The following is a 13,210-nucleotide window of genomic DNA, read 5'->3' as shown; positions in this document are numbered from 1 at the left end:
TTTAGAATCGTTTGTACTCGTTTGTACCGATTTTCGTTTCGTTTGTACCTCGATAATTTAAATTTTACAAGCAATTGTTGATACGGTTGAATTATAAAAGTTAAACTATTGTGGTACAAACGAAACGAAAAGCGGTACTAACCGGTACAAACGATTCTAAAGAATGGGGAAAAAACAGATTCCAAAAATCTCAATGTCGGGTGCTGACCACTTTTTTAATTTTTTTAATTATTAATTTATAAAGGCACAAACGAAACTATTGTTACTACAATCAACTACAAACGAAATACTATCATTTTCTATAATACCAAATTAATTTTTGAAAAGTCGTGTGGCAGATTCACATAGCTACCGCGAGGACTTCAAAAGAAATCAGATTCATTTTTCTTATCGAAAAAAACAATAATTTTTCTTATCGATAAAAACAATATTTAGACCCAATTAATTCAACCAAAAGAACGGTTTACTCGGTAAGACGATCGTCCCTTACCACTATCCACCAAGTCGCGAGTTCGAATCTCCTCCGATACAACTTAGCTAATAATATTGCTCACTTCGTTTTACACACCTGCAATGGGCATTTCTCTGCTCTTGGTTAGATACCTCTAACTTTGCTCGATCCGTACCAGTTTCCCAACTATTGTTATCGCGTTGCCATTAGTAACAGTGGAACTAATTAAGCGAGATTATTTCATCGAAATCGAAGCTGCCACGACCATGTCTCGTCGCGGATAATTCAACGTGCGGAATCGGGCATGATTATATTAAACCGCGATTATACTTGATAATGAGCGGAGATATGCGACGCGAGGGAGGGAACGCGTCTGTACTTCTGAATTGTCGAAACACGGGGGAACCAGCGTGACTGCGTACGATATCGTTCAATACGACGAGACTATCGGTTTTACGATTGTAACGTGTTTATTACAGCGCCTCCCTTGGCAGTAACGATTTTTGATATTACTGGAATAATTAATGCACGGGATAAAGTCGCAACAACTTCGAGACTGAGATAAACAGTTGGAAAGCGGTTATCTGTGGAACATATGGGCGTATGTTCGAAGAAAGACGAAGGCTAAAGAGTAACAGAGACGCGTTTTTCGAATAAAAACTGTGCTTGACTCTGGGGAAATATCTGTAGGTGAGAATAAGAAGATGACCTCGGTTATCTCGTTAGATTTCGTTTTTACGTAAAAGTTGTTTGTAAAATGTTGCGTCTTTTATTTATAACAATTCTGAAACAAGAAGTAATACGATTATTTGAGAATGTTCACATTTGGACCGACATCTAAGAACCCTCTGAGAAGTTGAGGAATATGAGAGATAGAATAAAATAAAATTTATTTATATAAAAATTGTGCAAAGTAAAATCTTTGAAAACGTACCTACAAAAATTGAGCCTAAGTAGGAATTTATTTTACTCTGTAAATATTATGATGCGAATTTTACTTTCAATGTTTTGTTATATCGTTGCATATTTTATGGAAATTAACTATAAATGCATACAAATTCGCAGTCTACTAATGACTGAGAAAAAAAATAATTATTGGAACGAATAAGCCTGTCCTCGACAAATAAATCTCTTAAAATGATCAAATAATACAGAATATAAAATTTCGAGTAAATAATTTATTTTGAAGAAAATTCCAACCACGAAGAGGTCGAAGATTGAAGTGTCCGTATTGCAGGAGGGTTGTGAGTGCTCCTCGAGTGTCCTTTCCTCGAATAGTCTCTTCGAGAATTTCACCTTCTTCACTTGGGTCTAAACCAGCTCGAAGCACCTGTCTACCTGCCGTGGCAGATGGATCCAAAGAAAACGAAAGCTACGTTTACTTAAGACGCACTTGGCAGCCTCCGGATCCAGATATCCGGCGTCTAGGGAACATTCCTTCGACGAGAAAATCGTGGAACTCTCGACGATACAAAAATCGCCATTATTTCATTTCTCCATCGCAATAGTAATTACTTGAAACATATAAACTCCATTAGTAGTCGTGTAATTATTATACATAGACAGCGGATCTTTATGCATTTATAGGAAATTTGAATGCAAGAAACTACAAAATGCAAACAATACGCAAGAATATAAAAAATATTGAAAGTAAAGTTCATGTTATAATATTTGCCGAATAAAATAAATTCCTATTTAGGTTCAATTTCTGTAGACACGTTCGCGAAGATTTTAATTATAATATTAGGTTGTCCTAAAAGTTTCTTTCGTGAGTTGCATTCAATGATTTTCTGTGGCAGTGTTTATATAAATAGACAATCTAATTTCTTAGAGATTGATGCTGTAACAGTAATGGAGCGAAATGAATTGTACACAATTTTCTAATGTAACATAAAACATAAAATATTGTGTATATATTAATTATTAATAAAACGAATGAAACTTTTGGGACAACCTAATAAATACGAGAGGAACAGAAGTACTTGAAGGACACGTAATTACATATATTGAATCAAGGTAGTTTTATTTTTTGGCCAATTTCGAGGCAACTTTCTCGATTTTTTACAGTTAAAGTAGCTGCCATAACATTTTGAAATTTGGCACATTTATTTGTACACGTACATACTAGATTCTGTTAAATTTACAACTTATTACAATTTATTTCGAAGTAAAAACATTCTATTTTTCGATCCAGTAAATGTTCCCCATGAAATTCTTATGGTGCCACCGTAACTCAATTAATAAATGACAATATTTGCATTTCATTAGCGAAGCTAACCGGTTAAAGCGAGACACAGGGTTCTAGGATCGCGATCCAGAGGGTTTTGTTCTCGGTCGGCGAAGGGTTGCGTCGTCGGAAGCCAATTAATACGTTCCGTCGGTTCCTTCGTTCAATTTTCATTAGCTGTTCGGCGATGCCTTTGGCTCGATATCTTCCTTCCGGTTCCAAAAGAGGAGGCGACGAGTGCTTCTTTCGGTTAATTAGAGCTCCAAGAAGAAGGTTTTTTGGTCTTGCTCAGGGACCCGCGAAACGGTGTAATTTCCTTTTACATTTTTTACTCGGCGGGGTTTCTTCTTATCCCGTTCGACCGACATTTTACCCCGCGCCGAGGCGAAATTAAAGGATTATGAATAATTCCCTTAAACTCGGAACTTTGGAACAGAAGACAAAGCAAACGGAGGCTGCTCTAATATTTATATCCGACGTTAATTACTCGAAATTCGACTTCGCTCGAGCACGTCTCTCTGGGACCTTCGTTAATGTGAAATGGAAGCTGCATTTATCGAGGTGGGAACACTGTTTGCGTTGAGAAGTTCTTCACACCCAGTTGCGAATCTCTCGATATTTTTCTTTTAATAGAAACTTCATCCGATGAATTTCACATGAAATTTCTGGGAAGTTTATGCGAATCTTATATGACGTTTATGTGAATCTTACAAAAATCTTATATGGAGTTTATATAAAGCACGCACAAATTTTATATGACGTTTATATGAATTTTGTACAAATTTTGTAGAAATTTGGTATGATGTTTATAAGAAGTTTATATGAATTTTACATAACGTTTACACGAATCTTATACAAATTTTATACGAAGTTTATATGATGTTTTTTATGAATTTTGTACTTTTGTATGACGTTTATATGATACGAACATACGAGCTACACAAATTATATATAAACTATATAAATCACGTAAGTTACGTAAATTGAATAAAATTACGAAACGACTAGCTACGTGTAAGTTACAGAGGCACATAATTAGATAAAAAAAGGTTGTAAAAGTAGACGATGAATAGATGGAAAGAATACATAAAAAAGAGTGAAATATTGGAGAGAGTCTGCTAGAAAATGCACCTTGATAAATGGTGGGCGAACGGTTAGATCGTTTAAACCGAGGGAAAAGGTGGAAGGAGAGGCCTAAGAGCAGGGAACTATGCAAAGAAGCCACGCATGAGGTCTTATGACAGACACGAGTCATAACGCTCGTAACATTCAACTCGCCGCGCATACGTAATCGCATAAGGCGGCAAATCCATACTAAGCGGACCGCTCGCCTTAACTTTATTCAAACGCATCGGCAACCTGCTTGGCCAATCGGATCGATACTCGTAACATGAGTTCATTCATGACTCGATCCACTCGTCGGTGCAGAATCGGTTCGACTACTGTTATCATCGATGTAAGAAAGTTTCTTCATTTACAATCTGTACGTTTCTTCATTATGGTACACCAACATAATAAAATGGTCAATAAATATTTCTAGTTAACCCTTTTCGCTCGAGGCATTTTTCTATCGAATCAAATCGAGTCCGTTTTTCTAATAAATTTCTGTAAAACCAAAACTCTGCTTCGAAAAGAAATATCTAGAAACATTCACGACTCAATGTATATTATTTCAATTAATAATTAGCTGTATTTTGATATAAGTACAATTGAAATTGTACGTTCAAAAATCACTTTTAAATTACATATGCCACCCTAGAGGCGCCACTAGAGCGCAAAGGGTTAAACTAGAGTTATAAGTAATTAAATGTAAAGGTACAGAATTAATTTCTACACCATAATCTATTTAAAGAATAATAACTAAAATTGATTAATTATCAAATTTCGTGTATACAGATACATCGCAATGTCCATCAGGTTAAGACACTGTACTTAGATTCGCTATAATGAAGATTTGGTTGACATACAACGTTGGAATTCCAACGAAACAAAATGACGAGAGAATATACAGTGGGTGTAGTAAGTATTCGTACATTGGTCAAATAAAAAAAAAAATACGTTCAATTGTAATTTATTAACTTCTTTTTCATAAACAATGACATTCTACATATTCTTGGAAATCTCTACAACAGATGCAGTATAAAAAAAATTAGTTATTTATATAAGTTGCAAAATTAACAAGAAAAAACGATAAATCGATAGAAATATAGAAGCAATAGGTATTCGAACAAATGTTAAATTTTCAAAACTTCATTAAAAAAAAAAAAACATGAAATTTACATTAATTTATAAATAATTAATACTTCGTGGAATTTCATTTTCATTTTATAATTGCTGCAACTCTTCTAGGCATTAGGTAAATTAACTAAATTTGATGTTATTCGGGATGGGATCTTTTTCCACTCTTGTATTAAAACATTTTTTAAGACTTTTTTACTGTAATTTTGATGTTTCTAATTCGTACGAAGCTATAAACTGATGTGTTTATGTTACAAATTCTATTGTAAATGGTTCTTTATAAAAACCGTACGAATATTTATTAATATTAATATTAATATTAATATTAATATAATATTAATATTTATTGCTATATTTCTTTATATTTCTGCCAATTTTTTGTATTTTCTTGATAATTTCGCAAATTATATAAACTAGTAACTATTGTTTGTAAAATATCTATTCTAGAGATTTCCGAGAATATGTAGAATATCATTGATTATAAAAAAAAGAAATTAATAAATTACAATTTCACAAAAGTTTTTTTAGGAAATTGATCGGCGTACGAATACATTCCACACCCACTGTACGTAAAGTAGACTTACAAGTGCTTAAATATTGGGGGGACGAGAAAGTAATGTCGCTTCTGCGAATGTCAATACTTCTTTATTATTTATCAGTTCACTGCGCACCAATTGATTTGTATCGATCAGGTATTGAAAGTTGCACATTAAATGACGAAATTGTTGACGACGAGGACGATTACATAATTGATCAAATATAGAAACATATTATAAATTTATTTGTTTGAATTTAATGTAAAAGAAACGACATTACTTTCTGGTCCCCTTAATATAGAAGCACAGAATTTATTCCAATTCTAAAATACAATTGTAAAAAACTCCACCAAAAATCACCAACATCAACCGCGACTTTTCTAAAAGTGCCCCCGTCGCACTTAATTTACCGATCAACCACGAAGATTTTCACTGCAGAGTGTCTAGGTGCAGTTTTAGGGTTGGAGTCTAAGCGAGATACGGTCGAAGAACGTGGAAAGAGTCGAGCAGAGCACGGTAAAAGTCGTCGGTGTTCGAAATTGCTGGTGAATTCCCAGTGACTGGGATTCGACGACCTCCTCTCGACGAGACGCGATTTTCCGTCGGAAAAGTTTCTAATAAACTCGTGGCGGGTGGACTCTCTCTCGTCTATCGGATCGATCGCGTCGCCTCCACCTCGGCTCGGCGGTGGGGAGCGAACGGTTTGTTTGAATAACTCGAGTGCGAATGTTTGCCAGCAAACTGATGTTGCGTGATACGATTACGTGTGGGCGTAGATGTAACGAGCATTACGACGCCGGCGACCACCCTGAGGTGTATTACGTCGCGCAGGGGCTTCCCCTGTTTCTTATTCGCGTCCTCTCGACCTATCCCTCTTATTAAGAGGGTATCCTGAATTTAAGAGGTTTAAAAAAAGCTGTTTTTTGAGAAATTTGTTTAGGATGGAAAAAATAATTAATTCTATCGAACTTTTTATCCTATTTTCATACATATTCGAGTAGTATGTACAAATTTTTTCAACAAGAAATATTCAAATTACGTTTACTGGCGACGCACATTTGTAGAGCACCTCACTATTAAAACCTCCTATCGGCGGGAAAGATGCGGATCGTAATTTTGGTTTGACACAAAAAGAAACCAAAAGAAATTTTCATTTTCATACATTTTTCTTTTATGTGAAGTAAGAAAATTCATACAAAAAAAAAATGTTAAACAACATTTTTATCAAGTTAAAGTGACTTTTTTGCACCCAAGGGACTCGTTCTTTTTTTCAAACTTGCAGTAATTTCACATTTCACCATTTTTGCGGGTTTTTCTTAGTTCACATACAAGAAAAATGTATGAAAATGAAAATTTCTTTTAGTTCTTTTTGTGTCAAACCAAAATTACGATCCGCATCTTTCCCGCCGATAGGAAGTTTTAATTGTGAGGTGCTCTACAAATGTGCGTCACAGTCGATTCAATTTGAATATCTCTTGTTGAAAAAATTTGTACAGACTACTGAAATGTTTATGAAAATAGGATAAAAAGTTCTATAGAATTAATTATTTTTTTCCATCCTAAAAAAATTCACGAAAACCCGCTTTTTTTTAGATCTCCTAATTTAGGATATCCCCTTAACCCCCGGGGATAGAATTTTTATTCGTGCGATGGACGACGATCGAGGAGTCCGTGTAAATATTTACACGGTTTGATCAATTAAGGGTGTTGGTCAGATAAGAGGGACGGTAATAGCCTTATCTGAAGTATCTCCGATATGTCGCGGAATGTTTCGACCTCGATTTCTGGTTAGATCTTCGATAATAAATTGTACACGGGTAATGTGATTGTTGGTGCGCTGTGATAGGTGAAGTGGAGAGAGGGAGGGTGTAAAAAGTGGTTAATTTTGGGGGTGGTTGATTTGTTGGGTTTTGAGGAATTATAATTGGGTAATTGTTTCTCGAAAGTGTGACGGGAAAATTACTATAGTGGAAAATCGGGAAGAGTCGATTTCAAGTGATCGTAATTTCGGATCCAATGAAAGTCTATATTTTCATTTTACTTAACAAAAGTTCTCATAATTATTAATTAATGGAAAATATGAAGATATATTTCCTTGCATTAAATGCGTCGTTATCTGTTACCGTACATTTATTGTTTTTTTATGAATGTTAACTAATAATTATGTGAACTTTTGTTATGTACAATGTAAACATAGACTTTTATCTATAAAATAGTCTCTGAATTTTTCTATTCCATGTATCGGTTCCGAAGTCACAATCACTTGAAATGGACTCTTCCCAATTTTCCACTGTACGCACTTTCTACTTCCTCTGCATTTTTTGATAACATTCCCAACCCCTTTGCAATAAATAATTCCTCCCTAACACTTCTCCAGAATCAAATACATAACGCCTGCTTCGATTTCAATCCTTTTTCTTAGATCTTCTCGAATAATAAACTCTCTGCAAACGGAACAGTTTTCAACGTATCGTGTTGGGCGGGAAGGAAAGGAATTATCCCAGTTACAATTCCATTACTGTCCACCAAAGGCGTCACCGAATTTTCCAGTAAATCTCACAGGAATCCCCCGTAATCGAAAATTCATCCAGCAGCGTAGTAACTTGCTGCTTGAATAATGTTGAGCTGTTGTTTGGCGTGCTCGGGGCTTATAATTAAATAAATCCCCCCCGAGCATACATCGTGTATTCGGTTGTGTATCAGCTACGTCAACAAGAACTGTTCGCCGCTGCCAGCATTCGGTTATTAACATTGTTGCATAGGTGACCCTTCCGCATAAAGGTGGAATAATTATTTTAGTACCTACGTGGATCTCTCGCGATTAATCCAAGGTATCCGCAAGGTATCTGCAATTTCGAAAAAGTACGACATGAATAGTAAGAAAAAAAAAAAAAAGAAACTTTGATGGGAGAAATTACGATTTGAGTCCTAAACACCAAGCTTTAAAATTCTGATGCATGAACTTGGACAGAAACAGAGATACTCTCTTTCTGCTCGTCTTACATTTCCACTTGCAGGGGATGGAATTAAAGCAAAATGTGGAGAATATACAAATAAAAGGAATATTTAGAGAGTATACAGGGTGTCCCAGAATTAGTGTAAGAACTGGAAATGGGGGGTAGCTGAGACGATTCTGAATCACAATTTCCTTTGGAAAAATGTCGAATGGTGCTTCGTTTTTGAACTATTAACGAAAAACCACCAACCAATCACAACGCTCGAATAGCGCGCGTTCAGGCGCTTGGGCCAGCCTTTCGCGGCTTTGTGCGCTGTGATTGGTCGGTGGTTTTTCGTTAGTAATTTAAATACGAAGCCGTATCCGCAATTTTTGCAAAGGAAATTGTTCTTCAGAATCGTCTCAGCTACCCCCCGTTTCCAGTTCTTACACTAATTCTGGGACACCCTGTATGCATTATGTAAAAATTCAGAGAGTACATAAATTAAGGTAATATACAATAACATCCATTTCGCGTGATTGATGTCATAGTCGTTTGTGTATGAACTAGTTATCTGATCGTAGACGTCGGTAGATTCGACAGCAGAACGACTCGTACGTTCTACGTGCTCCATTATGCATGAACTTGTGACTTCATTACACGTGTAGACGCTGCTTCGAACGACGAGCTTGTAATTAGAAGAAAGGAGCTTGGGGGAGTTACGTCAACCAGTGTGCCTAGTTCATTAGAGAGCTTTGATCGAACGATCTGGATTTCCATTCTGTAATAATCTAGAGATTCGGTCGACTTAATTCTTTTCCTAGATAAAATGTTTTAAACTAAATAACAATAGAGGCTACATTTTTTAAAAATTCACTCTTCAGTCGACTTGATTTTGGTTCCTAGGTACAATTTCTTAAAATAGATAATAACAGAGGCTACATTTTTAAAAATAGTATATTAAATTACGATTTGTTGTGATATAATTGAACTGAAGACTATGGTTCACGTAGCAATGAACAGAAACTAATCGAACAGGAGAACACGGATTCTCTTCGTTTCTGTATGCGTGGAGTATTTCGAGCGAAATTCTGCGGCTTTTTCATGCACCGCTGGACAGATAAATCTAATCCTCGTACATTTATCAACGCTAACGTGATTTGTTATTTCAGAGCTGGAACTCGGGACACAATGCGTCGTCGAAATGACCGGACAGCAGACCATCTTGCAGCATCCCACCACGATGGACAAAATCGAACGGTGAGTGATGCTGAAATATGGGATTTTACGCTTGACCACTATAGATCACTATAGATCACATATAGATCTCTGCCTAGAGGTCCTACACGAGGTCCTGGCAGTCGCGTACGCACTGGAACCTCTCACCAATGATAATTAATACGACACGAATTATTTATCGAGTTTTATAAAAGAAATGAAATTATTTAACAAGATACCGCAAAGTGCCGCAGCTCAAGGCGTCGCTAATAGCTATAATAGTAGTCGACGCGATGTTGAACCCGCACAAAAAAAGAATCATCCACTTAACGAATCGCGAAGCCGTTTTAATCGCATTTTCGTCGCCAAACGAACGGCGACCTCCGCAACGAGTGTTTCTCGCGCTCGATTATTCACTGTTAATTATCCCACGTGCTAATTACGAGCCAAGCGAACGAGGGGGCCACGGGGTGGGCGTGTACGTGATCGCGCGTTTCTCGCCGTGACTTTAGATATGATAAAGTGCCGACTGAGAAAAACAGCGCGCAATTATTAGTCCGCGCGTGCGATGGCTCATTACGACCAAGACCTTGCATCGCAACGAGTCACACCGATCGTTAGCGATGGCTTCGAACCATCCGTTCGATTCGCTCGAATTATTCAACGTTTCTTCGATTTCATATTTCCTTTTTCTTGGTAAGTTTTATTGAATTACATAGGCGCCATTTTGTTCCACAACCATTCCACCTTTTAAGAGATGTATACATGTTATTTGTTTTCAACCATTTCGACATATTCAGACCTGTACCACCTACCAAAAATCGACATGGACTTTCCAGACAACCCATTATAATCACACATCGTGCAATTTAAAATTCTACCGACCCCTACAATTGCCTCGCTCGATGCTTGACCAAATACATTCCTTACTCGACGTTTTCCCTTTCATACGGAATTTTTCTCGCGTTTTCTCGCGCGAGGTCGTCGCTCACTGCGTCGCGCGCTCTAAGGACGAACGGTGCGTGATTTAATAAGGACACAGAAACGATCTCGCACGGAACCCCGTTAAATTATGGAACGCTTGACCTATCCGCGACGACGTTTCGGATCTGGCACGCGTCGAGGATAATCGAGCCGTGGAATAAAATTTGTCTGAAGTGGGTCAGCGTGTCGAAGCTTCTCCGGGGCCGCTTTTACGGTAGTTTTCTCAAAGGAAGCCTTTCCGGGCGCATTTTCACCGGAATAATTTAACGAAGCGAATGATCCCCGCGCCACGTTGAAACAGTTTTCGTCGGTACAATGTGAAACTTTTTTTCTCTGGAAGACCATTCGTTAGATATTAAATCGTAACGAGACCTTATTACGAGTTCTTGAATTTTTCCTCCGGCGAAACTCGTTTCCCGGAACGGTTTTGTAATTCGAAATTAACGAGATTGTTTCAATTAAATTTTCGGGCATGAAATATTCTACTTTTACTTAATCCATTCGCTGCCAGGTAAATTTAGATTTTATCTGGGCACCGAAATACGGAAGGGTATTATTATGATCATAAAATAATTTGATAATAAATTCGCCGTTTCAAAAGAAGTATTATTGTTCTATTCATATATATGTGTACTTTATATTTATATCGTTATTAATAGTATTATTATTTATATTAGCATTTCTTTAACAGAATGGCAAATATAATATCACATTTTGCTATCGAAATACTAAATCAGATTACACATGCATATATGATTTATAGATAATATGTACAAATATATATAATATATATAAATATATACAAATATATATAATATTTACGTATTACATATTACATATTATCTATAAATCATATATGCATGTGTATTATGTGTATTATATGTATTTGTATATATTTATATATATATTATATATATTTGTACATATTATCTATAAATTATATATGCATGTGTATTATGTGTATTATATGTATTTGTATTATATATATATATATATATATATATATATATATATATATATACACATATGTGTATTGTATATATTTGTACATATTATCTATAAATTATATATGCATGATTTAGTATATATATAGGGAGAGAGAGAGAGAGAGGGAGAGAGGGAGAGAATTTGGAATTTAACATGTATCTATATATTTGTATACACATGTACATATTTATTAAAATATGTATATGAAACATAATTATACATGACGTGTATATAAGTAATAGATATACATATATACACGCAAGATATACATATAAAATGTATGTATGTATAAAAAATTATTATTGACAGCAAGTGGGTTAATGAGATAATCTATCCAATGTCGTGGAAGACATTGAGTGAAAAGATCATGCGCTGTTGTCTCCATGGTGTGTACCGGAATTGGGTCAGATATCGAGAACAACGAGTTCGCAGCACGTTAGGGTGCAATTCCCTTTGGTTAACGATCGAGCAGTTTGCAGGGCGGTCTTGGAAATGTTTTCCGGCGTTATCGATTTCTTCGTAAACCTATTTTCACCAAGTTTCGCGAATCTATCCGTGTCACGGACGGCTCCTCTTGTTTTCCATGGCGTAAACTCCGAGGAAACACGGTTGACATTTTTCAAAACCTACACGACTCGTTTTTCGAGTCTTAAGGCGACAGTCAGGGGAAACGATCGATAGTACGTTCTGGCTAAGAAGTGTGTTTCACGGTGAGAGATCTTCGTTCGCAAAGAAAGTAAATCAGGTAAAATGACTCGTAATTAAATATTTGTGGACTAGGTTGCGTGTGCGCGAATTAAAAGGCTGTAATTCTGCAGGCTGTAATTCTGCAGGCTCAAAGATAGAAAGTAAAAAAAAAAATTGTTGTAATATCGAGCTACCTTTGCTAACACAATTTTTTTACTGGAATAATATCGGTAGCTTTAATTAGCAGCAATTATTATAAGCATCGGTTCGTTGAGATTTGTTTTCAGCTATCAGCGAATGTATCTACGATGAGTTTATTATTTTCCTCGGTCAGCGTTAAATTTTCAGTTCAAACAAGCTTAACATCTAGCAGAACGCACGTGGGTTACGTAAAACTAGAGTTTAGCAATGCTTGAAAAATATAACGTACACGTGTGCGCAAGGAGTGACTCATAATGGACGAATTTATGGCAGCCGAGGCGGAAGATTTTTATCGTGGACGAAATACATTAAAACGTCGAGTTATTTAGGATTATAACAATGTGTATTTCAAACAACGTATCTATCATGTTTCGAGTAAAATAAATTTCCAGATAGGTCTATTAATAAATTAACGTGCAAATAAGTGACCAAATAGATTCATAAAGCAAATAAACTTGCAAATAAATTTCCAAAGTAGGTTATATATAAATTAACGTTCAAATAAATGGCCAAAAAGATTCACAAAGAAATAAACTTGCAAATCAATTTCCAAATTGATTTCTGAGTAAATGAATGTGTAAAGAAAATTCCAAATAGATTCACACGGAGATAAACTTGCAAATAAATTTCCAATTAATTTATAATTAAATGAACGTGCAAATAAATTTCCAAACGGATTTATAAATAAATAAAAAGTAAAAAATTGGCCGACTTTATAGTGAAAATCGTCAGAAATAAAGTATGT

At 35.8% G+C, this 13,210-nt stretch overlaps 1 protein-coding gene across 8 annotated transcripts in view; it reads left to right on the top strand.

Moving 5' to 3' along the window:
- LOC128877621 (kinesin-like protein KIF13B) overlaps nucleotides 1-13,210 on the top strand; it is a 134,444-nt gene that overhangs the window by 13,469 nt on the left and 107,765 nt on the right. For all 8 annotated transcript variants that reach the window (XM_054125088.1, XM_054125085.1, XM_054125087.1 and 5 more), the window contains exon 2: nucleotides 9,561-9,648. In XM_054125088.1, the coding sequence (XP_053981063.1) occupies nucleotides 9,561-9,648 (88 nt within the window). The remainder of the gene's footprint in view (nucleotides 1-9,560; nucleotides 9,649-13,210) is intronic.

Source organism: Hylaeus volcanicus, chromosome 5, assembly GCF_026283585.1.
Source record: "Hylaeus volcanicus isolate JK05 chromosome 5, UHH_iyHylVolc1.0_haploid, whole genome shotgun sequence".
NCBI lineage: Eukaryota > Metazoa > Arthropoda > Insecta > Hymenoptera > Colletidae > Hylaeus > Hylaeus volcanicus.
This window is presented reverse-complemented; position numbering and strand designations above follow the sequence as displayed.